This window comes from Capra hircus, chromosome 25 (genome assembly GCF_001704415.2).
Source record: "Capra hircus breed San Clemente chromosome 25, ASM170441v1, whole genome shotgun sequence".
Taxonomy (NCBI): domain Eukaryota; kingdom Metazoa; phylum Chordata; class Mammalia; order Artiodactyla; family Bovidae; genus Capra; species Capra hircus.
This window is the reverse complement of record NC_030832.1, coordinates 21,601,851-21,629,241: the sequence shown is the minus strand read 5'-3', so window position 1 is coordinate 21,629,241 and position 27,391 is coordinate 21,601,851. Positions and strand designations below refer to the sequence as shown.

The window sequence follows — 27,391 nt, the reverse complement described above, 5'->3', positions numbered from 1 at the left end:
AATAAATAAACAAATGTTTCAGCTTTTAGATTTGTGAGCATTCATGAAATCATTATTATACTGTGCTTATTAGCACAGTGACCGGCAGACAGTGTGCACTTGATTGATGTCAACTTAAAATAAAGACTACACTTATGATCTTGGCCAAGTCACTTCCATGCTCTGGTCTCAGTTCCCCCTTGAAAAAACAAGGGAGTTTAGCTGGGTATTCCCCAAGGGCCTTTCGAGTTCTTACACTCTGCCTTCTGGGCTGTTCACACAACTCTGCCCTGCCTCTTCCTGTGAATTCACTGCTCAGAGTGTACAATAGCCTTTCAGGGACCAGACACTGCCACAGATCACACCCTTGCCTTATAAATAAATCCTCCATCAACCACAAAACATGCACACCCAGCCTCTCCCCTAGCTTCCTCTTCTCCCCCCACAGCACCATCAGCCAACAAAGGGAGGGGAACCCCGCTCCCTGCTGTGTGCAGGTCACCCAAATGCCAGACCAGGACATGAGGTTACTGAGGCTACTTAGCTTAAAAGATGCTGTCAGCTTGATTCCTAGACTCACAGCACCATGCCGGCTTCCTGACAGCTTCCTCTGCCACAGAAGCCCCGGGCACCCCCACGCCTGCCTTTCAGAAGAGCAGAAAGAGCTCTTAGGTAGAAGGACATGCAGGATGCTGAAGCGACTGTCTGCCAGGCCACCCACCATCAGCACCTGGGACTCTGGACAGCACAAGCCCATGTAGGGTCTGATCCTAATGACTCTAACTCTGGGCACTAGAAACATGGATCCTGAACCAATAGATCCATAGAGACAAGGAACCTGACTGAAGAAGACAAGTCCTGTGCACACCAACTGATGACCCTGTCACCAAGAACATCACTGGGACACCACTCTGTCAGCAGCTGTTAAACCGCTCTGATGTGCCATGTGCTGTCCCGGGGGGGGAGTGTCCAACAATAGATGCTGACCCCACCCCAAGGGCTCTCTAGATTCCAGTGAGGGATAACCATCAGCATCGCCATGACCATCATTATAGTAAGAGCCAACATATGCCAGACACTGTTCTGAGAGCTTTGTGTGTGTGGGCTAGGTCGCTTCAGTCGTGTCCGACTCTGCCACCCCATGACTGTAGCCCACCAGGTTTCTCTGTCCATGGGACGCTCCAGGCAAGAATCCTGGAGTGGGCTGTCATGCCCTCCTCCAGGGGATCTTCCTGACTTAGGGATCGAACCCCCATCTTTTATGTCTCCTGCTTTGGCAGGCAGTTTATTTACCACTGGGGAAGCCCTCTAAGAACTTTATATATAATTAATTCATTTGACCCTCACCAACCTTGTACAATAGGTTTATGATTCTCATTTTACAGGGGAGAAAACTGAGGCACAGAGAAGTTAAGTAACTTGTTCAGGGTCACACAGCTAGGCTCTTGGTCATCATATGAATAAGTGACCCTATGATGTGTGACAGTAAGGAGAGGTATTCGGGGCTTTAGGAGTGCAAAACAGGCAGAAGTGACCTTGTCAGGGAGGTCAGGGAGGGCTTCTCTAAGGAGCTGAGCTGTGGCCTAGAGGATGAGTACAAGTCAATCAGGGTTCTTAAGCCTCAAAGAACATTAAAATCAACTGAGAGGCTTTGAGCCAATAAAGTCTGACTTCATTTGTCTGCAATGGGCGCAGGCCCGGCATTCAGTTATAAAGCTCTGCAGATGATTCAAACATGCAACCAGAACTGAGACTCCCTGAGTTCAAGGGGAAGAAGAGACAAGAAGCCGCCGGCAGAGGGAAGAGCAAGGCACGTGCCTTGTGGGGGAAGAGCTGTTGGGAAGGACGGGAGACTGAAGGAAGGAAGCTCAGTCTCAGGGTGAGGAGAGAGGAGTCAGGAAGAGGCTACGGGGATGGATGCGGCTACAGCAGGCAGGGTCTGGGAGCAGGGCAGCCATATCCTTCCTCTCCCAGAGGGGACCCTTGTGAGAAGAGTGGGAATAGCAGGGCCGCACGTTCCTCAGGCTCCCAAGGCAACGGAATAGGCAGGTGTGCATACGGGCCAGTGTGACAAAGAAGGATATGTGAAGATCCTGCTTATGGACCCGTCAGAGAATCAGCGGTGCCTCTAAAGCCGTGGGAAGCCACTGACGTGTTTTCAGCAAGAACGATGACAAGATCACACCCGGTGTTTGGAACGATGACTCCGCAGCAATACCGGAATGACAGGCTGGCGAGACAGAGAGGAAGCGGGGCGGCGGGACCAGGGGCAGCTGGTCCAGGGACAGTGGGTGGGGCCTGGGCGAAGGTCCCGTCGGTGCGGGTGGACAGAACTGTCTGTGGGGGTGCGCCTCGTGTCATTTTCTTACGCTGCAGAAGAGTTTCTTACAAGCTGCAGGTTTGTGGCAGCCCAGCATCTGGCAAGCCTATCGGCGCCGTTTTTCCAATAGCATTTGCTCACTTTGTGTCTCTGTCACATTTTGATAAGTCTCACGATATTTCAAACCCTCCACCCGCAAAGAAAGATTACAGCCTGCTGAAGGCTCCCGTGATAGCATTTTTTAGCAATAACATATTTTAAAATTAAGATATATACACTGTTTCTTTGGGGGGGGGGGTGGCTACCCTGGTGGCTCAGATGATAAAGAATATACCTGCAATGAGGGAGACCTGGGTTCAATCCCTGGGTTGGGAGGATCCCCTGGAAAAGGGCATGGCAACCTACTGCAGTATTCTTGCCTGAAGAATCCCATAGACAGAGGAGCCTGGCAGGCTACAGTCCATGAGGTCGCAAAGAATCGGACACGACTGGGTGACTAACACTTTCACTTTCACTTCATTGTTTTTGAGATGTGATGCTACTATATACTTAATAGGAATACCGAAGAGAGTCTATGGGGTCGCACAGAGTCGGACACGACTGAAGCGACTTAGCAGCAGCAGAGTAAGAACGTAACTTCTACATCCAGTGGGAAATCAAAAAATCCACGTGATATTTGCATTACTAGTGGTCTGGAACTTAACCCACAGTATCTCCAAGGTACGCCTGTAAATGTCACGTTTGATTATTATTTAGGAGGTACAAAGCCATGGAAAGAATATGAGGGTGGGGCAAGTCTAGGAACACAGAAGAGGCCCCAAGAACTGACCCACCGTCAGGAGAATTTTGGAGATTCGGTTAAGGGGTGAAGAGAAGCAAAGGCAGAGAGTTGCAACAGGAAGGGCTGAGATGCAGAATCAGAGGAGAGTCAGAACCGATGGGCTGAGTTTGAAAGCAAACAGGTCCAAGATTCTGAGTCAAGCTAACACTTATATAACACACAAGGCACTGTTTTAAGCTCTTTGCATGAACCAACTTATTTCACACAACATCCCCACCCAGTAGACAGATTATTGTCATCATCTTGAAAATGAAGAAACTGGGGCACAGAGCAGTTAAGTGGCTTACCCAGAGTCACGCAGCCAGTAAGCAGCAGAGCCAAGATTTGAACCCAGGCAGGCTGGCTCCAGAGTCCAGCACTGCTTGTTACTTTCAAACAACAAGCAAGACCAGAAGCCTGAACCTGAACATTTTATTCTACTCTCACCTCCAAACTACCGCTGAAAGTACCAGAAGGAATTGTTTAAAAATAGGAGAATCCACTTCAGCCCAGAAAATCAGGGAAAGGTGCCAAGTAAAAGACAAAAGCTCTTGAAATGTTTCTCAATATATAGAAAAGGTGAGGCTTCAGTTGAGGGAAAGTCATCCTGGCCCAGGTCTCCCTATTTAAAAAGGGATTAAGAATGGCAAGGTCTGATGCAGGACGGGGGGTAACTGAGCAAATATAGAAAGTTGAGTTGAATCCTCGCTGAGCAGTCCCTGGCAGCAGCAGGCCCTTAATAAATATACGGAATGATGAATGATTCTCCCTGAAGACTGTATGTAGGAGAAGCAAGCGGCTGCCAGATAACCCCCATACATTGCACCCCAACCCCGCCGCAGGTCCCACTGGACATGAGAGTTCAAGTACAGCAGGGGGACACTGCAGCAGCAGTTTCCTTCACCAGGGTGACTCTATTTTTCCTTCTCCCTTCATTGACTAGGCCGGGGACATGAGACATGACTTTCCCCTGACAGTTCCCAGCTTCAGAGGTTATAAACTGGTGGGAGACAGAATGAGGACTTCACTGCTTAAGAATCCGTCTGCCAATGCAGGAGACATGGGTTTGATCCCTGGTGTATAAGATCCCATGTAAAAGGAAACGGCAACCCACTCCAGTATTCTTGCCTAGAGAAATCCATGGACAGAGGGGCCTGGGGTGAGTGGGTGGGGACTACAGTCCATGGGTCGCAAAGAGTTGGACCCAACTTAGCGACTGAACAACAAAATGTACGGAATGGAATCCAGCCCAAACATGTTTTTTAAATGCACCATACATGTCGTTCTTGAATTATCTGTCAGCACCCACATTTAGGGGATTCAGATGTCTCTTTAAAAAATTGGAAAACCTGGATCTTGGTTGTTTAAAGAACAGGATTAAAAAAACAAAATGGAGCCGCCCCTTTCAGAAGAGTGTACACACTCTAGATGCAATGTTCCTGTTATCACACACTTGACTCATTAACTTAACCTGCCCAGTCCTGGCTGGCTTTGAAGTCAGACATCCTGATGAATGCATGCATCTTTTCAAAGTCACGTGGTCACAAACAAAACATCAAGGAAGGCAGACAGACACAAGAGAGGGTCTCTCCATGTGTACAGAGTTCAAAGCAGGCACTCTCCTTCTATAGTGGCTGCACTAGTTTGCATTTCCACCAAGAGTGAGCAAGGGTTTCTCTACACCCTCACCAACACTTGTCTTTGGAGTTTGTTTTGATAATAGCAACCTGTCAGGTGTGAGGTCTCATTGGGGGTTTGATTTGAATTTTCTGATGAATGCTGAACATCTTTTCAGATACCAGTTATCCACCTGTATGTCTTCAGATAAATGTCTACTCAAGTCCTAGGCCCATCTGGAGACTCCCCAAAAAGTAAAAAAGAGAAATACTATATGATCCAGCAGTTCCAGTTATGGGTATTTATCCAAAAATAACTGAAATCAGGATCTTAGAGAGACTTTACAACTCCTGTGTTCACTGCAGCATGAGTCACAATGGTGAGGAAACAAACTGAATGCCTACGAACAGATGAACGGATGAAGAAGACACGGTATATACATGCAGCGGGCTATTATTCATGCTTAAAAAGGAACAATGCACTGCAACACGGAACAACATGGATAAACTTTGAGGACATTATGTCAGGTGAAATAAACCAGACACAGAAACACAAACACTATATAATTCCAATCATACTAAATTCATAGAATCAAAGAGTAGAATGATGGGTCCTGGAAGCTGGGGTGGGGGAAATGGAATTTCTAATCAATGTTTCAGTTAAGCAAGATGAGTGAGCTCTAGAGATCTGCCCACCACTGTCTACAGTCAACAGTGCTGTATCGTACACTTCAGAGTTTATTAAGAGGGGGGCTTCCATGGTGGCTTAGTGGTAAAAAAAAAAAAAAAACAAACCACCTGCCTATGCAGGAGACACAGGTTCGATCCCTGATCCTGGAAGACCCCACACGCCATGGAGCAACTGAGCCCGTGCACCGCGACTACTGAGCCTGTGCTCCACGACAAGAGAAGCCACCACGATGAGAAGCCCGAGGACCACAGCTGGAGAGGAGCCCCCACTCGTCCCAGCTAGAGGAAAGCCCAGGCAGCACAACCAAAAATAAATAAATAAATAAAATTAACTGTTTTCAGTGTATGAAGAAGGACTTCCCTGCTGGTCCAGTGGTTAAGACTTCACCTTCCAACACAGGGGTGCAGGTTCCATCCCTGGTCAGGGAGCTAACACCCCCCAGGCCTCTGGGCCAAGAAAACAGAACAGAAAAGCAATAGAAGCAATACTGTAACAAATTCAACAAAGAGGGTAGGTCAGATGTTTTGTTCTCTCCACAATAAAATGAAATAAAAGAAAATAAAACTAAATGGCTCAATAAAATAAACAAAGCAAGCAAACAGCTGCTGGCCTGGGTAGTGGTTACCCTGATGGAAGGGGCTGGAGATGGAGGGATGATAAGGGTACACAGGAGGGCTTCTGGGGTTCTGGTTACAGAGAAATGTTCACTGTGTAAAAATTAACCAAGACGGACCCTTTCCTGTACAAGAAACACTTTGCAAAAACCGTGGGACCAACCTGGACTAAAAGCAGCACCTGTGAATCCAGATTCTAAATTCTTGGAAGAGGGGGTCTGATGGGTCCAGTTTGGGGCAGGTGTTCATGTGTAGCTGGACCCAGCAGAGCCCAGGCCATGAGGTCAGACAGTTTCTAGGGGGTGCAGATGTGGGAAGGCAGTTCTGGAGAAAAGAGCTGTCTGTTTCAGTTAGCTTTTCCAGGTGAACCGGGCTGAAGTAATGAGGCAGCCTGGGATGCTGGGTAAGAACAGGAGCCGGGCCAGACTGCCTGGGTGTGAATCCTGGCTCAGCTACTTGCTGGTCATGGGACCCTGGGCAAGTCCCTCAGTCTCTTCAGAGCCTCAGTTTCCTTATCTGTAAAATGCAGCTGACAACAATGGGCCTCACCTCCTGGAGTGTAACAATAAAGAAAGATCCTACGGAAAGTGCTTATAACAGAATCTTATCTATGAAGGCTAGCTCTTGGATATTATCATTTAAGTAAAATATTGCTACTCGGACATCCCAGGAGTCCAGACCACTGGAGCTGGAGGCAGAGCCTTTCTGACTCCAGGACCAGCACCTTTCACGTGAGGGATGTCTCTTTCTGGGTCATCTACCTTTGAATGCTCTATTTCCCCCTCCGTCTGCAGCCTCCACAGGCTGAGGTCTTCTGGGAAATTGCCTTTATCAGTCTCTGAGGCCTGTCTCGCCCCTTAACCAGGAGAAGTCAAAATAATTCATAAGACAGGACATGCCTGCCTCATTTAGTTCCAGCACCTCTGATCTTCGTGCACCGGGGAAACAGCTCTTTCCGTTCTCCAGACACTGCACACTGGGGACGTGCTTCTTCCTCCACAGCACGAAGCTCTGTGTCTTTGTGACAGTGAGGGACAGAGGGCTGTGGAGAAGCAATTCACTCTGACCTTTACACGCGGGTTCCGCACCGCGGATGCCATCAGTGGCAAGCGGCAAACGGGAGAAGAATTGAGCAGAATTCATTTCACTGACAAAAGAACTGCATTTCACCACATCATCATCATTTTCATTAGACTTTCTTCCTCAACCAGCTCACAGGAGGTGCCTTTGTGTATCCATTTTGTGGCAGGCAAGATGGACGCATGCCATGCCAAAAATAAGGCTCAGTTCAGTTCAGCTCAGTCGCTCAGCTGTCTCCGACTCTTTGCGACCCCATGGACTGCAGCATGCCAGGCTTCCCTGTGATGGACAGGGAAGCTCACTCAAACTCATGTCCCATTGAGTTGGCGATGCCATCCAACCATCTCATCCTGTGTCGTCCCCTTCTCCTCCCACCTCACATTCTAAGATTCGAAGGGACCACTGGTGGTAGCAATATTAATTACCACTTACTATTTGCCAGGCATGGTGAGAAACCCTCAACATGGATTAAACTCATTTAACCCTTGCCTGAACCTTGTTAGGAGGATGCTATTTTATCCTCTTCTTACAGATGAGAAAACTGAGGCAGAGAAGCTACATAACTAGCCCGAGATTATTTATTCAGCTAGTTAGTGGCAAACCTTGAATTCAAACCCCACCATTCTGATTTCAGAACCACTCTGAAATAGGACCTTTTGCTGGTTTCCAAACTTGACTCCCCAGGAGAATTACCCAAAGGACTTCAAAATACAGATCCCCAGACACTTGTCTGTATCTCTTTAGCTGAGATCTGTTCTGAGTGGGCTACCCAAATAATCCTTAAGCATTCAACCTGTCTGTATTCTGCAAAGTAGCATTGAGAAATTGTAGTGGACATGTGTTGTTTTGACCTGCAAACATCTCTGCCTCAGTGATGAGGCATAAGTATCTCAATTCTCCTTCAAAAAGCCACCCACCCACACTGTATTTAGTTCCCTGAAGAGGGAAGACTGTAAAAGCCCAAGAAAAGGGCTGGTTAAGTAACTTAAGCTTCAGAGAATATTGTTTCTTCTTCTGGAATTTGAATTTAGGGCCAAAGCAACACAAATACCAAAATCAGATACAACTGATCTGGTTGTTTGGGGAGGTTTCCTCCAGTTCTCTAAAGTACATTATACCCTTTTCAATACATTTCACTATGCTTGTGTGTGCTCTGTGGTTCAGTGTTGTCCAGCTCTTTGCAAACCCCTGGCCTATAGCCTCCCAGACTCCTTCGTTCATGGGATTTTCCAGGCAGGACCATCTCCTTTAGGATGGACTGGCTGGATCTCCTTACAGTCCCTGAGACTACAAGGAGATCCAGCCAGTCCATCCTAAAGGAGATCAGTCCTGGGTGTTCATTGGAAGGACTGATGCTGAAGCTGAAACTCCAATACTTTGGCCACCTCATGAGAAGAGTTGACTCATTGGAAAAGACCCTGATGCTGGGAGGGGTTGAGGGCAGGAGAAGGGGATGACAGAGGATGAGATGGCTGGATGGCATCACCGAATCAATGGACGTGAGTTTGGGTAAACCCCGGGAGTTGGTGATGGACAGGGAGGCCTGGCATGCTGTGATTCATGGGGTCGCAAAGAGTCGGACACGACTGAGCAACTGAACTGAACTGAGTACTAGAGTGGGTTGCCATTTCCCATTCCAGGGGATCTTCCCGACCCAGGGATCAAACCTGAATCTCTTGTGTCTCCGGCATTGGCAGATAGATATTTCAGCTAACTCAAGGTGGCTTCTGCTGCACGCAACCAGGCAACATTAGTAAAAGAACCGTGGAAGAACCCACACCTACCACAGATATCCCCTCTACAGCTGGTGACAACTGGTCTTTGCTCTACTGGGGTGAGGCGTTAATATCCTTGAATAGGAACCAGTGAGTCAGTTTACTGTTCTTCCTCAGCCTGCACAGATGGTTCTCAGGCCTGCTTCTGTCTTCTGAAGTTACATCAAAAATCTATACAATAGCTCTTTAAAGGGTAAATGGAAGCCTAGCCTTTGAGCAAGACAGGTCAACTCTCAGACTCTGCCTTGTAAGCTGTTCTTTTCTCATTTGGAACATACACCCTAATTATTGAACAATTTCATCGTGAATGTAGAAGTTATAGACTACAGTGTTAAGTAACAGATAATAGTCCTGGTGCCCTGCCAGATTTAGATAGGTAGTAGATATCTAAGAGAGAGAGTCTGCACTGTTTATAGGCTGAATTGCCCCTGGTACTATTTATCCTTGAGAGATACAAATGAGTTCTGCTATCAGGTGATGATGTAATCGTACCATGATGCCAAGAGGGACGTTCAACCCTAACTGTTGCTTCACCTCCTCGAAGAGCCAGACAGTCTTGGAGCATCATCAGAACAGAATGGTGGGGTATCCCTGCCTGGAGTTATGTAAGACTAAGCAACCCAGGCTTTGGGAAGAGTGCAGCCAACTGTTACATTGCTTTCTCGGAGCCAGGGAGACCAGACAATGCCAAGGAAGAGAAGGTGGGCTCTTTATCTGAAGACAGGGTTGTCCCACTCCACTGGTGCTGGGCAGGAAGTGAGGGGACCTCAGACTGGCAGAACTAGGACTTCCCTCCTCGGGGGCCAAAGGTGAGTCCACCAATGGGGCCAGAGTCATCAGGAGCACCTGAAGAGGCCCATGTGGGGGACTAAGCTGATGGAGTATCTTAAGAGTGACCACATCCAGAAGCAACTACTACAGTTGCTTACAGTTATACCCAAGCCTTCACTCAGGTTTGATTTTAATCAAACTAAGCAGGAAGCCTGAGTCCATGCTGGAGGTGAAGTGGCACCAAAAACAAGATCACAGAAAACAGTTACAGAAATTCCCAAAATGATCTTCAGAGTTCTGCCAACAGTCTGGAATAAGATACTGAGCAGAGTTGACAAGGGGCTACCAACACGTGTTCAGAAAATGTGGCCTTGCGTTTTCACAAGGGTGTATGTTTGTAGACCTGTCCTACCATACATGTGCTTTGTTGCCTGGTTTCTTCATTCATAATGACTATATAGTCCCATGTCACTAACATTTTAATCAGATGACTTTTTATTGAAGTATAATTGATATACAGTGATGTGTAGACTTTCTTTTCTTTTTTAAATTAACTTATTTTTTAATTGAAGGATTGATTGCTTTACAGAATTTTGTTGCTTTCTGTCAAACCTCAACATGAATCAGCCATAGGTATACATGTCCCCTCCCTCTTTTAAGCACACAGTTTCATGAATTTTGAATACTGTGTGCATGTATATAGGAACCAACTCAACAAGACACAGAATATTCCCATCATCCCAGACACTGTAACATTTTAATCACTGTGCAGCTTCTTGTCATACAGATATGTTTTACTTACATAAACCTTAATTTCCAGCCATTTAGATTGCTTCCAATTTTTTATAAACATATACACATATCCTTAAATAATTCCTTAGCAAAATTCTTAGGCTAAAAAGGTCATTAAGGCTTTTGATACATGTTGGTAATTATCTCTTGAGGAAGATTATATTGGGTTGGCCAAAAAGTGTACTTGGGTTTTTCATCACATCTTACAGAAGAATCCAAATGAACTTTCTGGCCAACCCAATATTCATTTACATTCATATCACCAGTAATATATTAAAGTGCACTTTGCCCTTCTTCCTCCTGTTCGTGTTTTTTACTTTGAATCTTATTTCTTTTATTTGTATTATTAAGATCATGTTCTATATGTATGTGTGGTTTTTTTTTTGGGGGGGGGCTATATCTTTGACTTTTATTTTTAACCTAGTACATTTCTTTTGTACAATGCCTAGAATTGTATATTTCTCCAGTCTGATTAGTCTTTTAGTAAAGAATTTCAATCCACTTATACTGGGTTAGTTCCTGATGGCTCAAGCAGTGAAACATCCGTCTACAATGCAGGAGACACAGGTTCAATCCCTAGGTTGGGAAGATTCCTGGAGAAGGAAATGGCAACCCACTCCAGTATTCTTGTCTGGAGACTTCCATGGGCAGAGGCTACGGTCCACGGAGTCGCGAAGAGTCAGACACGACTGAGGGCACATGCACAGGCAACTGATAAACTGAAATTTTTACTCCCAAGATTTCATAGTTCCTTGGCTAATTTTTATCTTGTTCTTATATTTTGTTATATCAACCAAAAATTTTCATTATTTTTATCTCTAAATTGTTTCTTTCATATTAAAAAAGTCTACTTGAACCAATATGTCTATGCCAAGAATTCAATAGTATTATATGTTTTACTTAGGATCTTTAAATTTACATTCTAAGTTTACTCCAGTTTAGTTCTGTAAGCCAGCTTTATTGGGTTATGCTGGTTACCATGGTCAAGCTAGCTTATAATAATACAGCGTGGCAGCTATTTATCTTGTCAGCTCCTCCAAGTCTCCCATTCCTTCTTCTTATATGTTGTTCTCTGAGTCAGAGGGATGCTATATGGTCCAGGTGTGGTAAACTGTAAGAGTTCATTCCCCTAACAACTGAGGACCAACCAATCAGAACCCTTTCCTGGGACTGATTATGAATGCAGGAAGAAAGAAGGCCACTGCGTCAACTAGGGTTTTCATCTTCCCCGAGGGTCAACTATAACCAGGTTGCCAGACATATTTACAGGCACGTCCTGTCTCCAGCAGGAGCAAATAAAGCAAGGACAAGTCAGCTGGGGTCCCAGCAGGAAACGAATGGCGTATTCAAATTAGGAGAGTTTAAGGCAGGTTTCATGAAAGGACTGTTTAGAAAAGTGTGGGCATGCTGTTGGGAAACCAAGAGGGAGGGTGCGGTAACTGAGGGCCAGTACGAGCAGAGGGAAAAGGAGAGACTTTGGGAGTGAACAGCTGCAGACTGCCTTAGGAGGGGAACACTGTCAGAGGGTAAAGCCAAGAAGACTTCATGACAAACACCCTGGGCTCACCCTCCAGCCTCCTATCAACCCCTCATCTTAAGCCCAACCTGAAGTCAGAGCGTAAGGGAACCCCCACTGATGCAGCCCTTACAGGTCAGTCTCTCAAGGAGAAAGCAGAGATGATCTGGAAGGACCAAGGAGACAGCTGGCACAGTAGACGAGGGCCAGCTGCAAAATGGTAGACCGCAAAATGGCCACAAGTCCCCACTTCCCAGGTGCATCTCTGCAACGAGACTTCGCAGCCCCTGCTATCCAGAGATGAAGTCTGTTTTCCCACCTCAAATCTGATCTTGGCCACAACCACTGTGACACAAATAAAAGCTTGAAAGACATCTATGCTGTGGGGGTTTTCCCTCTCTTGCTGTGCTTGGAACCCTGAGACCAGTGTGCAGATGAACCTAAACTAATGGAAGAAAGGAGACCACATGGATGAGGAACCAAGTGCCCCAGTCAAGGGGCTGCCAAGTGCCAGTCATGTGCCTGAGGCTACCCTAGGTGATCCCGCACCAGCCAAGTCACAGCTGACCAAATGCACGAGAGAGCTCAGCAGTGATCAGCTGGATAGACCCAGATCAGAAGAATGACCCAAGCGGCCCACACAATCACGAAGCATAATACATGTTTTAAGCCACTAAATTTGGGGATGGTTTGTTACATAGCAAAGCTGACTGATACAGCCAATAATGAGAAAGCATTTTACAAGTACTGGATCCTCAGTTTCAGTGTCTGAGACTCTTATCCCTGAAGCTCTTAATCCTTCTCAATGTCCTTCCCATGAGCCAATCTCTTTATCTAGTGCTGATCTGAGTTGGCTTTACCGCACTTTTGGTTTTTTTAAATTGTGAACGTTTACTTTTTCTCTATAATTTGAGATAGTTTAAAATGAACAGATTAGGTATAAGGTAAACTACAAGGATATATTGTACAAGACAGGGCATATAGCCAATATTTTATAACTATAAATGGAGTATGGGCTTTCCTGGTAGCTCAGCTGGTAAAGAATCTATATGCAATGCAAGAGACCCCAGTTCGATTCCTGGGTTAGGAAGATCCCCTGGAGGGGAGCATGGCACTCCAGGTAGCCACTCCAGTATTCATGGGCTTCCCTGGTGGCTCAGATGGTAAAGAATCTGCCTGCAATGTGAGAGACCTGGGTTTGATCCCTGGGTTGGGAAGATACCCTGGAGGAGGGCATGGCAATAGACTCCAATATTCTTGCCTGGAGAACCCCCATGGACAAAGGAGCCTGGCAGGCTACAGTCCATGGGGTTGCTAAGAGTCAGATACAACTAAGCAACTTAGCACGTGCACACACACACACACACACACACACACAAATAAAGTATAACCTTTAAAACTGTGAAGCATTATACTGCATACCTGTAATTTACATACTCTTATCCATCAGTTATACTTCAATAGAAAAGTAAAGCATGTCACAAAAAGGAAACAAAGATACTTTAAGACAACAGGCTCACTGTTATGAAAATCAAAATCAAATCAAATGAAGAGAAACTCTTCATTCTTCTAAAGTTTAATAATTTACCCATGAAGCCTATTATTCTGGAGCTTTGGGAGAAGAAAAGCAATGTTCTCATTTCTCTCGATTATTTGCCTGTTATGGTTTTCAATTTCTTCTTGAGATAAAATTGCCAATTTAAAATTTCCTGGAGAATCATCCCTTTCAACCAGATTTTCAAACCCATTAGCATTTATATGCATATTCTTTTAATATGTGAATTTAATATATTCTTTTTAAATTTTCTTTTATTTCTCTTTTATTAAGTCTTCAACATCTAATGCATGATTTATCATTTTTAATATATTTCTTCATAAAGTAAGACTTGATTAAGAAACACAAAACGATACACTCAACATTACTGCCTGCATCTTTCACTGACCTGATTTAGTGATGGAATCAGGAGGGTACAAGGCATAACAATGAGTTTTATTCGGTACTTTGACCATGAATGATAAGAAATTATTATTCCTAAAACCATAAAACGCTGGAGAAGTTATCTTTAGACAAACCAGCTTAAGAGTCCTTTTATACTTTTGTAATGCCTGGCGCAGAACCTCTGCTCAACAAAGTTAGCTATTATTAGCTATTATTCCTTGGCAGGTCAGAGTGTAACCTGTACCCCTTCTTGAGTCGGAGATTCCTCCAGGGATAAATCATAATTTAGAAACTATTTTCCAAGTGTCTTCTTTGTGCCAGACACTATTCTGGATATCATTCAAGTAGCTTTTCATTGACTACTCACCCCAAACCTATGATTTATGTATTATTTGCCCCATTTTAAAGATACCAACTAAGATCACAGAACTGAAATAATTTTACCAAGATCAATGGAGCTGGAAACTTCAGCACTGGATTTTGACACCAAGCTTTTCTGGCTCAAGAGTCTAGGTTCTTTTTCTCAGAATTGTACTGCAAAATTTCAGGTTTTGTATAAAGTAATGGAAATGGAAGGGCTTCCCAGATGTTAGTGGTAAAGAACCTGCCTGCCAATGCAAGGGACGTAAAAGATTCAGGTTCAATCCCTGGGTCAGAAAGATCCCCTGGAGGAGGGCATGGCAACCCACTCTAGTATTCTTGCCTGGAGAAATCCACGGACAGAGGAGCCTGGTGGGCTACATACAGTCCATAGGGTTGCAGAGTCGGACACAACTGAGTGACTTAGCACTCACACAATGGAAATGAAAACACAAGTGCATGGTGTAGGTGGAGGAATGGAGAGAATTATCAGTACATTCATGATTAGGGCGATCAGTGGAAAACCATCAGCTACCTGCACCAAAGGCTTAGGACGTGACAGGCACTGTGCTTAGCGCTTTCACACAATGGCTCTTTAATCCATCTGTGGTTAATCCTTTTGATGCTGATGTAGTTAGCTCTTTTTCATTTTAAGGATTTTTTTTTTTTTTGTAATGATTACAACAGACCTATGTGGTTGGTACTAACATCTCAGTCTGTGGATAAGGAAACTGAGCAGAGAAGAAAAGTGACATACCCAAGATGATCTCACGCATTACTAACAGAGTCAGGACCTGAACTAAGGTAGGATGGACTTCAGAGTCCACATCCTTAACCACCATTGTCTCTGGGTGTGTGTGTGTCTTAGTCACTCAGTCGCGTCCGATTCTTTGTGACCCATGAACGGTAGCCAACCAGGCTCCTCTGTCCATGGGATTCTCCAGGCAAGAACACTGGAATGGGTTGCCATCTCCTCCTCCAGGGGAACTTCCCGACCCAGGGATCGAACCCTCGTCTCCTGCATCTCCTGCACTGGCAAGCGGAGTCTTTACCACTGAGCCGCCTGGGAAGCCCACTGTCTCTGGGAGTGATCCATAAGCTGCCCAACTTTCCATTTGTAGCTGGAGGGGGCTAAGTCCCCCAGGGACCTGGGGCAGGGAATACAAGAGGCTTGTTGTCCTACTGAAGCTGTCTGACTCTCTGAACCACAGTGAGACCTGAGAGTCCTTTATGAAGCCCAGTGTGATGGGATTCCCAGATGGGAAATCTCCAGGGATTCTGTTCCACAGTGACCCCCTGAGCCAACTGGATCTGCAGTGGCTTGACCAGAGATTCTTTCCCTCCCATGATGAGTGGTCTATTTCTTTACCACTTGAATTTGAGCTTGGCCATGAGACTACTTGGGGGACTTCCCTGGTGGTTCAGTGGTAAAGAATCCGCCTGCCAATCTAGGAGACACAGGTTTGATCCCTGGTCCAGGAAGATCCCTTGGAGTGGAAAATGGCAACCCACTACAGTGTTCTTGCCAGAACACCATGGACGGAGGAACCTGACAGAGTACAGTTCATGGGGTTGCAAAGAGTCGGACAGGACTGAGCTACTGAACAATAATATGAGACTACTTGGTCCAGTGGGACATTATCAAACATGATGCATGAGCTGGAAAAGCACTGATGCACTGGGATGTGCTCACTTGCTCTTCTTGGAACCCTGACACCACCACGTGAACAAACCAGAGCTGGTCAGCTGGAGGATGAGAAGCCATGTGGACAAGAATCAAGGCACCTAGGCCAACAGCCAGCTCACTGCCAGTCATGTGAATGGGGTCAGCCTAGATCATCAAGCCACTAGGCAGACACAAGCAAGAATCCCTTAATCTTTGTGCCCAGGGCAAGTCCCGCACTTGACTTATCCTAGTCCAAGCCCTCAGAGACAAGCTTCTCTTTCTCATTCTAAGAAGATCTCAGAACCAGTAGGATCCCTACAGATGATCAGAAGTAGCACCCAGGAACTCTGCCATATTTTGAGGTCCCCCAGTGGTGGGTGCCCATACGTAGTGTCTATTCCCATTGGCATTGAATGGTTGGGTCACTAGCTGGGTTCACTGGGACAGAGCTTGATTCATAAAATTCCCATCAGGTAGCCTAACATGCCATGATGGAGATCTAGAATGCTGCCAACCACACAAAGATCTACTAATACCCAGAATATTCCTCAGCTCAGGTTGGACTTGGAATAGCAGAGGGCAGAAGGCACACAAAAATGACAATTCCTTTTTCACAAACGGAGGCAGCACTTTTCTACTCCATGAGCTCGCTACATATCTGCTCCTCCAAGGTCATATAAGAGGACGGCACCCCTCCTGATTTGCGTGAGCCTCAGAGAGCCTGGCCAGGTAGGCGAACAGGTGTGGCCAGATATTTAATCATGTCTCCAACCATGGACAAAAAAAGGTCAATGAACCAAGTCAACCCAGTTCAGGAGTCTGGACCAATTCATCATCCTCGGTGCCAACCAGCCTTCTTGGAATTGTGTCCAGAGATCGGCTGCCAAATCCTATGCATGCTGGCTGCAGGGAGGACTGCCTGCTCTCCCCATGCCCAAGGCAATGAATGACTACACTGTTCCATTCACACAGAGCAGGGTCTCCTACAACTCATGGTGCCTACACATGCCTAGGAAGGATGACTGCCAGGTGGCAGGCAGAGGTCCTATTCATTCATCAGACTTACCTGGTAGACATCTGTCCTCGCTGTCTACCCAGCACACATTCACTGTTATTCATTACCATTGTCATTATCATCTTCAGTGTGCACCAGACACCGTCCTAAACATACACACCAGATACTCCGAGCAAGGTTATCAGGTAGGGACTATTGTTTTATTCATTGAATCGCCAGTCCATGTCTGACGTAGGGTGCAGCTTGCTTGGGGCTGGTGCATGGGGATGACCCAGAGAGATGTTGTGGGGAGGGAGGTGGGAGGCGGGTTCATGTTTGGGAACGCATGTAAGAATTAAAGATTTTAAAATTTAAAAAATAAAAAAAATTAAAAAAAAAATCAACTGAGCAATCTAAAGCATAAATGGACTGAAGTATTTTGCCCAGGGTCAAGCATACCTGAGCCTCGAAAAGCTGGCTCCATCCGTAGTGTGATTTTAACCAGTACACAATACTGCCTCCCTAATTTTCCTCCGAGGGACCGACCACCTCTCTCCCACTCTCAGACCTCTCCAGGGGTAAGCCCATAGCAGGCGTGCCAATCAGCATAACCATCCTCAGTTATATACGGCCCAGGATTTACTGAGACTTTAGCTCTTGTCTCTAGAATTGCAGCGCTGACAAGACATGAAGATTGAAGGTACCACGGCCAGCATGCTCCCACAGGAGAAAAGCCTTCTTGAAACGGAAGCCAGGACAGAAGAAAACTGAGCCAAGAAATGGAGAAAGAGATCCTTGAAGATCTCATTTTGGCACTTTGATTCACTGGGTAGAGCTTTTCAGTTTCAGGGACCAAAATTTCCCTTTCCACATAAAACAGTTTGAGCTCTTTCTCCCTCAGGCAACATAAAAAGCCAAGGAATAAAGAGGGGCTATGGGAAACAGCACCCTCCTGGCTGCTCTCTGAGTATCATGCCTCGATCTGCATGAACATTCAGAGCTGCATAATGGAAGCAGGCTGTCTCCCAAACTTATCTTCTCTCCTGGGGACACAGGAAGGGAACTGCTCTAAAAGGGTCAGGGAGTGTGATCTGAGAGAACATGAAGAATGGTCCCATCTTCGTCTCTGCAAATAGGCCTGTGAGGGTTTTGGTTGTTCTCTGTTGCCTGGAGTTCTTAACCCAAACAGCACAATCTGCAAGCAAAATAACTGCAGTATCAGCTCTAGAGTATGCCTGGCCTGCCCCTGATCTGCAGCAGAAGGGCAGATGACCACTTTTAGAAGGCCAGCAAGAGCACATGTAACAACAGAAGGTAGTGACTACTCCCTTCGAGCAAGCTGAGATCAGCTGTCAACTCTAAGTGATCAAGACAGGACCAGTGGGAGACAAAGCCAATGGGGAAAATTCCAGGAAGGTGAACCAAAGCAGGAACAAAATAAGAGAACTAGGGGTGACAGATGCACAGAGTTCATGACTGGGCCAACAGCAGAGTGTGCGTGGTGGAAGGGCCAAGACGGAAAAGAATACCCTAAACTGTGAGACTTTACCAGTAAGAGGTGCTTCTTATCTCACATACACAGTCTGAGCATAAGAGAACTCAGTGTTGGCTCAGCAGTTCATCAATGTCATCCATGACCCAGGTTCCTTTAACTCTTCCACTCGGCCATGCTCAGGATGTCAGTCATAGCTTTCTCATTCACCCTAAGGGTTTCCACAACTCCATGCATTACGTGCCCACTCAAAAATGTCCACCAGAACAAAGAAAGGAGTATCTTCCTTTATCAGAAAGGAAAGTCTTTCCTAGAAGCCCTGCTCAGACTTCCCCTCGGGTCCCACTGAGCAGAACTGGGTCACAGGCTCACTCACTAGCTACAAAGGAGCCTGAGAAAGCAAGCAGCAGGCATCTTCAGCTTTTATACTGAGAGGTGGCCTTTGCCAGAAAGAAGAGTGAGGGTTGGGAATGGCTGTTGGATAGGCAATCCACATGTACCCCAAACTTTAGGTAAATGGCACCCCACTCCAGTACTCTCGCCTGGAAAAATCCCATGGATGGAGGAGCCTGGTAGGCTGCAGCCCATGGGGTCGTGAAGAGTCGGACACAACTGAGCGACTTCTCTTTCACTTTTCACTTTCATGCATCGGAGAAGGAAGTGGCAACCCAGTCCAGTGTTCTTGCCTGGAGAATCCCAGGGACGGGGGATCCTTGTGGGCTGCCGTCTATGGGGTCACACAGAGTTGGACACGACTGAAGTGACTTAGCAGTAGCAGTACCAAGACTGTAACCACAGAGCACTCAAACATAACAGTCACGCCGTCATTCACTTAATATTTTCCTTAAGTCAGTTTATCTTTTTAAATTTTTATTTATTTTTTGGCCACACCACACAGCATATGGGATCTTAGTTTCCAACCAGGGATTAAACCTGCACCCCCTGCCCTGCAAGTGTGAATTCTTAACCACTGGACTGCCAGGGAAGTCCCTATTTTTTGAAAGTGAAAGTGAAAATGAAAGTCACTCCATCGTGTCTGACTCTTTCCAGCCCTATGGACTATACAGTTCATGGAATTTGCCAGGCCAGAATACTGGGTAGCCTTTTCCTTCTCCAGGGGATCTTCCCAACCCAGGGATCAAACCCAGGTCTCTCACATTGTGGGTGGATTCTTTACCAGCTGAGCCACAAGGAAGCCCTATCTTTTGTTTAACCCTAAACACTTTTACTTAAGTAGGAAATTTTAAATACTCACCATAAATGACAAGCCACTACTAGATACATTTTTAAAACCATATTAAAATAAAGCAATAATAATCAAAACAAAGTTTATTTGCTAGTTTTATCCAGGAGCATCCCTCATTCCTCAACAGTAGTCACACTTTGGGTTAAATGGAGTAGGAAAATCTCACTTCCTCCTAATTCTGGGGCCCTGACAAAGAGTTCACAATTTAACCCCTGCTCATCAACCTCATGCCTCAGCCATAAAGATGAAGACATTGTGCTAAATCATAGTAGGGAAACTGGTTTCTTGAAGTCATGCACCCCTCTCAAAATGTTTTGTTTTGTTTTTCCCATTGAAGATGAAAATAGTCTCAGAAGCTGTAGGGACCGTGACATCCCGACTTTTTGTCTCGGTATACTCACAGTCACCCAAAAGGGTGCAGTGACTGTGGACAGAGAGAAGTGACCGGTGCCCGTTACTTACGTCAGAGGCTGGGCCCTTGTCAGCGCCCGGGCAGGAGAAGGTGACAAATTCATGGCAGCGCTTGTGCACGACAAAACAGCAGACTGCAAAAGAGAAAATGAGGGTGGGAGGGAGGGGAGAGGGGACGGGGAGAGCAGGAAGGGAGGGGCAGAGAGGAGGGCAGCATTAGCCTTTATACTCAAAGGCTTCACAATCAGATAGACAATGCCTTCAGTTTCTGCCCCTTGTCTTGTATTGAACTCAAACTCCTGGGGACACCAGTGCTACAACTTGCAATTTACTAATTATGTTGACTCCTATGGATGACACCGTAGTGACAACTACATTTAGAGAACGTACAACACAAAAAGCAAACCCTAGGATAAACAATGGCTTTTAGTTAATAACAATGTATCAATATTGGCCCATCAACTGTAACAAATGTACCACACTAACGCAAGATTCTTTAAAAGTGCTTTACACATATTAATTCACTTAATATTCCTAACAACACTCTAAGGCATGCTATTTCATTTTTTCACATTTTTTAATATTATTTTCCATTATGACTTATCATAGGGTGTTGAATATAGTTCTCTTCATTTTTTAATTGAGATATAATTGATATAACCTTGTATGAGGTTCAGGTGTCTAACATAATGATTCCATATATACATTTATAAATGATCGTCACTGTAAGTCATCAACATCCATCACCACACATAGTTGTAAATTTTTTTCTTCTGATAAGATTTTTTAAGATTTACTCTCTCAATGACTTCCAAATATACACTGCATGCTCAGTCGTTGTGTCCGACTCTTCTGCAAGCCCATGGACAGTAGGTTGCCAGGCTCCTCCGTCTATGGGATTTCCCAGGAAGAATACTCGAGCAGGTTGCCATGCCCTCCTCCAGCGGATCTTCCCAACCCAGGGATCGAACACGTCTCCTGCACTGGCAGGGATTCTTTACCACTGAGCCGCAGGGAAGCCCAAATACACAACCAGTACTACTAACTATAGTCACATGCTATTTATTACACCCCCTGAACTTACTTATTTTGACCACTTTCACCCATGTCACCCGCTCCCCACCCTAATCTCTGGCAACCACCAATCTGTTCTCTGTATCCACAAGTTCACTTCTTGGTTTTGGTGTTTTGGGTTTCCTTTTTTTTTTTTAAGATCCCACGTACAAGTGAGTTAACATGGTATTCCTCTTTCTCTTTCTGATTTATTTCACTTGCAAATGTTAATAATAGGGGGAACTAGGGTGGAAATGAGGTTGAGGAAATGTACAGAAACTGTATTTTCAATCAGTTTTTCTATATGCCTAAAACTGCTCAACACACCAACAATAAATGAATGAAAATAGAAAACAGCAGGAGGAAAATAGCAGGGCAGAGGAAGAACATAATAAAGAGATTTTAAAAGGTATTAACTAAACACAATATGTGGACATTGTTTGGGTCCTAGTTTAAATGAACTAATAGTTTTTTTAATAATTATGAGACAATCAGAAAAATGAATGACTCATTTTTTGATAACATGAGAGAATTTTTGTTATTGGTATTAGGGAATTATAATTTTTGATATAATAAGAGTATTATGATTTTTTTGTTATTCTTACTTCTAAGGATACATCCTATAATCTTTATGGATAAAATGATTCAATTCAAAATAATTCAACATGACAGAAAAGAGACAGAAAGGGTAATAGATGGGAAAAAAACATTAGTCTTGACTGATTATTAGTGAACCTGGGGGAAATTCCCTGGCAGTCCAGTGGTTAGGACTCCATGCTTCCACTGCCAGGGGCTCAGGTTTAATCCCTGGTCAGGGAACCAAGATTCCACAAGATAGCAAAGCTAAAAAGAAGAAGAAGAGTTCCAAAGGGGTCAATTTCTTTCTCCTTTTTCTGTTATTACTTATTGCTTTGTATAAAGACATCTGCATCAAACAGTATATACATGTTTGTTGTGAGTAGGGAAGTCCTCTGTGCCTACATGTCTGTGAATGTGGAGAGTAATACACGAAAGTGAAGTCTCTCAGTCGTGCCCGACTCTTTGCGACCCCATGGACTGTAGCATTCCAGGTTCCTCTGTCCATGGGATTTTCTAGGCAAGAGTACTGGAGTGGGCTGCCATCTCCTTCTCCAGGGGCTCTTCCCAACCCAGGGATCAAACCTGGGTCTCCTGCATTGCAGACAGGCACTTCACCATCTGAGCCCCCAGGGAGGCCCCACATGAGTGAGACATGAGCAGTGGTCAAAAAGTGCCAATGGTGGTTATCTCTGGGCAATAGGACTACAGATTATTTTTACTGAAAACCTTACATCTATATTGTTTGAAATGTTGACAAAAGAGTATATGTTAATTACATAATATCAAGGAAAATAAGCCTACTTTCATTTTGAAACAAAGAGTCAAAGAAAAACAAAGATCAGGAAATGAAAAATATGATCGCCCAAACTGGAAATTCAGTAGTTGGGCTGATACAAATGGAGAACAACTAAAGAGGAACTTAGCAAATTGGAAGTCTAATTTGAGTGATTTCCCCAGAATTTTGCAAAAAAAAAAAAAAAAAGGGGCAAGAAAGAATAGAAGAAATGACTCAAAACATGTACAATAGATCTCAGAATTCTAATATCTATACAGAAGGATGTTCAGGAAAGAACAGAAAGAAAAGTAAAGAAGGTGTAATTGAAGAAAATGAAAGGAAATTCTCTAAAGATTAAGAAGAATTTGAGCCATGAAATTGAAAGAAACTATCAAGTGTCAATAGATACAAATAAAAAGAAAAATGACTAACAGTGAGAATTACCAAGGCTCAGATATCACTGTGAGGACGTGTCTATCAAGGAAAGGAAGAGAAGACGGGAAAGTTACTGACAAAGGAACAGAAAATAATTTTAACATCAGATTTCTCATCTGCAACTCTGCATCCTAGGATACAATGGAGGCAGTTCCAACAGTTAAGAGTTCACCTTCTAATGCAGGGGGGTGAGTTCGATCTCTGATTAGGCAGCTGAGATTCCACATGCCTTGTGGCCAAAAGACCAAACCATAAGACAGACGCAATACTGTAGCAGATTCAATAAAGACTTTAAAAATGGTCCACATGAAAAAAAAAATCTTTAAAAAATTTAACTAAATTGATTGCGGCAATCATTTTTTAAAAATTAAAAAAAAAAAAAGAATACAATGGAGCAACATCTTCAAAGGTTTAGGAAAAGTTATTTGAACCTAAAATCCTCTACACAGTCAAACGAGCATTCAAGTGAAAGAACAAAATAAAGACATTTCCAAAATACAAGAACTTGGAAAATTTACTTCCCACAAAGAAGTAATAGAGAATATACACTCCACAAAAAAATAACAAAATGAATAAAAGAGGCATAAAACAGTGGTGAAAGAACAAAAAGAAAAGCAAGGTGAGGGTAGGGGGACGAGTCTTAAGAGACAGGGATGGGAAAAAGACTACAAAGTTGCAACATGCTAAGATCCTTGTTTATTCCTCGAGAGTTAATAGGTATGGAGAAACTGCATTGAGGACATTATAAGCTGAAATAGTGTGCTAACAAGAATAACTTGCAGACTATCAAAAGAAAAAAGGCTGGACAAAGACAACTTAGTCCAACTACACTTCAAAAGGCCTTCCCATATGATCCAAATTCCTATCTATACCATTCTTTTCTCTTTACTTTTATCTGGCATCATATGCACTTTAAACTTCCATCGATTTGTAATTTTTTTTGTATCTGAAATGACATGGGAATTTAACTTGCCATTTTTTTCTCAAATAGGTAATCAATTGTGCCAGCATCTTTTATTGAATAATTCATCCCCTCATCACTGCTTTCAAACGCCAACCTAATTATATACTAAATAATTATATACACTGGGTCTGTCTTTGGGCCTGCAGTTCTGTTCCACTGATCTGTCTTATAATAAAGCAATATGGGATTTAATTATAGTAGCTTTATAATATGTTATATCTTGGCAGGGCAAGTCCTCTCTCGTTATCCTTATTTGCAACATTCTATTGGCAATCATTGCAAGTTCCAAGTGAACTTTAGAATCAGTTTATCAAGCTTTTAAAAACACCAGTGGAATTTGCTTTGGAATTGCATTTAGTCAACTCCCTACCCTCATCCCCAGAAAAAAATTTATTGGGACTTTGATAATTGACACTTTCATAACAATGAGTACTTCTATCAGGAATAGAGTGCCCCCTTGTTAAAATTGTATTTTATGTATCCCAGTAAAGTATTTAATTTTCTCTATGCGTGTGTGCATGCTAAGTTGCTTCAGTATTGTCCAATTCTTTGCAACCCTATGGATTCTGTAGCCCTTCCAGGCTCCTCTGTCCATGGAATTCTCCAGGCAAGAATACTAGAGTGGGTTGCCATGACCTCCAGGGGATCTTCCCAATCCAGGGATCAAACCCATGTCTCTTACGTCTCTTGCACTGGCAGGGGGATTCTTTACCACTAGCGCCACCTGGGAAGCCCAATTTTCTCTATAGTTCTACATATTTCTATCTGAGAAATCCTACCTCTCTTCTATTGTGATTTTGACATCTTTTCCATTTTGTTTGCTGAGTGGTTATCATTTACAAATAGGAAAGCAATAAATTTTCAGAGTATTTATTTTCTAAGTATTTTTAAAATTCATGAGAGTTGCTGTGGGATTTCAGTTGCTTCCTTTGAGTTATCCAGGTAGAGAATCACATTATCCCCAGTAATAACATTTTTCTTTCCTCCTCCCTGATAGATATGCCTCTTGTGTTTCCCTTTATACGTCCATATGTAAAATTTCCAGAGCAATGTGGAATAAAAGGGATGACGAGCAAACAGTCCTCTCCCGCTTAGCGCTTTTACCAGCTTTATTTCTCCCTCACGCTCGTCTCAAACTAACTTTGGGAACTTATATTTTCCTTTGGAATTATCCACAGTGTTCTTCTCCGTGTGTTTCAACTGCATCATCTTATCTGGGATGGTGCCATGCCCTTTCTCGAGCTTTTGTCTATTATATTGTTGGGGAGTCTTTCTTTTGATTTTTTTCAGAGGTTTCCCTTCCTTAGTGTCCATTTTATTATTCTCTCATTTTAAAGAAGCAAACGATGGCTATATTTATCAATTCTACTGTTTTTTTCTTACTTGATTGTTAGTTTTATTTGTCCTACTTATTTTATGGGTACTTGTTCTTGTATTATTCATTGGGTTGCAAGTATGAATTCTGGAGTCAGATGGCCAGGTTTTGATCTGCTGTCATCATTTGCAAACTATAATGTCTGGGCACATTATCTTATCTACCTGTGCTTCAGTTTTCTTTCTGAAAAGTGATGGTGATGATAGTAATAATACTCATATCACAGCAGTGTTGTCAGAATTAAACGAGATAATCCAAGCTCAGAACTGAGCCTAACAGACCAAGAGTATGCAACAAATGTCTCCTGCTATTATTCACTATTCATTTTAAAGCTTCTTGAACTGACTGCTCAGCTAATTTCTTCCCATTCTTCTTCATTAAAAGTTTAACATTTTAAGGCTAAAAACTTTCAAGCACAGCTTTGACCACATCCTACGCTTTACTCTGCCATCATTGTTCTAAATTTCTAATTGGTCTATTACTGAAGTTTTCACTTCTCCCTTAACCCAGAAATGTTTAGGCAAGTTCCTCTCCCCCCAGCTCACCGTAGATAAGCAATTACTTTAGCCTAGAGCCCTTCTTCAAAATATCTAAAATATCAGCTATGATCTTATCCATCCTTACGCTCTTTGAAGGAAGCTCATCTCTAGCTTCCTAGTGCCTACCACATGTCCTGGTATATATTGAGTAAATAAATATTCGGTGAATGAATCAACAAAGAATGGGCATTATCAGCCACACAAAAAGAAGAAAACTCAATCAACTTAATGCTAGCTATAGCTCCCGGCTGGCCTACCACATTCTACCACCAAGGTCAAGGGTAGGACTACATCAGTCATGGACAAGGTCTCTCCTGGCAGCCTTCCAAATAGCCATGAAAATAAGCAATCTACGTCCACCTTGGTGGACTCAGTATGCCAAGGGACTTGGCTGTACCCCAGCATATTCTACAGAGAAGCTGGGAACAGGCTGAAAAGTTGATGAGCTTTTAGTGCAGGGATTTACTTTACACAGCGTGTTTCTAAAAAGTTCTGCAAATCAAATTTCCCATTAACTAAACCACTTCAAAGAAAAGGAGTAGGGCTTAGACTATTTAAAGAAACAAACTAAATCCTTTTGTGATACAAATAAACACCCCCTCATTTCTGTTCGGCAAATTCAGGGTAAGACTAGCTTTTCTTAAATAAGAGCCAACATTCACAGAAACTGCTGAAACACGTACTAGGTCCTGCTTTCAAACAGGTACCTGGTAAGAACCAAGAATTCCTAGACGCTTCACGGTTTATGCAATAACTCTTTGCTCCGTAGAGGTTAGAAGCCTGCAGCCTACAGCCTTCTGAATCTAACCAGTAGTCATGCTTTATTAGGACTACACGATGCAGTCTCAAACCCAAATGTATATGGACCAGACGAGCACTGAAAATGTCTGAGTGTCAGGTGGGAGAGTGTATGCAAGACCTGTTTTAAAGGGGAAACTGCTGGATGCCCCTGGTGGCTCATTGGTGAAGAATCCATCTGCCAATGCAGGAGACAAGAGAGTTCAACCCCTGGTCTGGGAAGATCCCACATGCTGCAAGGCAACTAGACCCATACACCACAGCTACTGAGCCTGTGCTCTGGAGCCCACGCCTTGCAACAAGAGAAGCCACTGCCTTGAGAAGCCCATGCCCCACAGCTAAAGAGTAGCCACCACTCTCTGCAACTAGAGCAAAGTCAGCATAGCAATGAAGACCCAGCAGGGCCATAAATAAATAAGCTAGCTTTTTAGAACAGGGGGCAGAGAACTGCTACTTGGCTCCCGCAGAGAAAGAGATTAAGATTCCAAGCACCATTTATCTCCAATCCTCCCATTACATTAAAATCATGAAGGTCATAGGCCTATAGGTAGAATAACGTCTTCCCCCAGCCTCACCAACGATATCCACATCCTAATCCCTGGTATGTGTGAATGGTGGCTCAGACAGTGAAGAATCTGCCTGCAATGAGGGAGACCTGGTTTCAATCTCTGGGTCAGGAAGATCCCCTAGAGAAGGGAATGGCTACCCGCTCCAGTACTCTTGCCTGGAGAAATCCATGGACAGAGGAGACTGGCAGGCTACAGTATATGGGGTCTCAAAGAGTCAGACAT

The 27,391-nt window shown here is 44.1% G+C and overlaps 1 protein-coding gene across 2 annotated transcripts in view; it reads right to left on the bottom strand.

The window, feature by feature from the left end:
- The window catches only part of PRKCB (protein kinase C beta), a 375,680-nt gene that overhangs the window by 194,374 nt on the left and 153,915 nt on the right, over positions 1-27,391 (bottom strand). For both annotated transcript variants that reach the window (XM_005697610.3, XM_013974872.2), the window contains exon 3: positions 20,134-20,216. In XM_005697610.3, the coding sequence (XP_005697667.2) occupies positions 20,134-20,216 (83 nt within the window). The remainder of the gene's footprint in view (positions 1-20,133; positions 20,217-27,391) is intronic.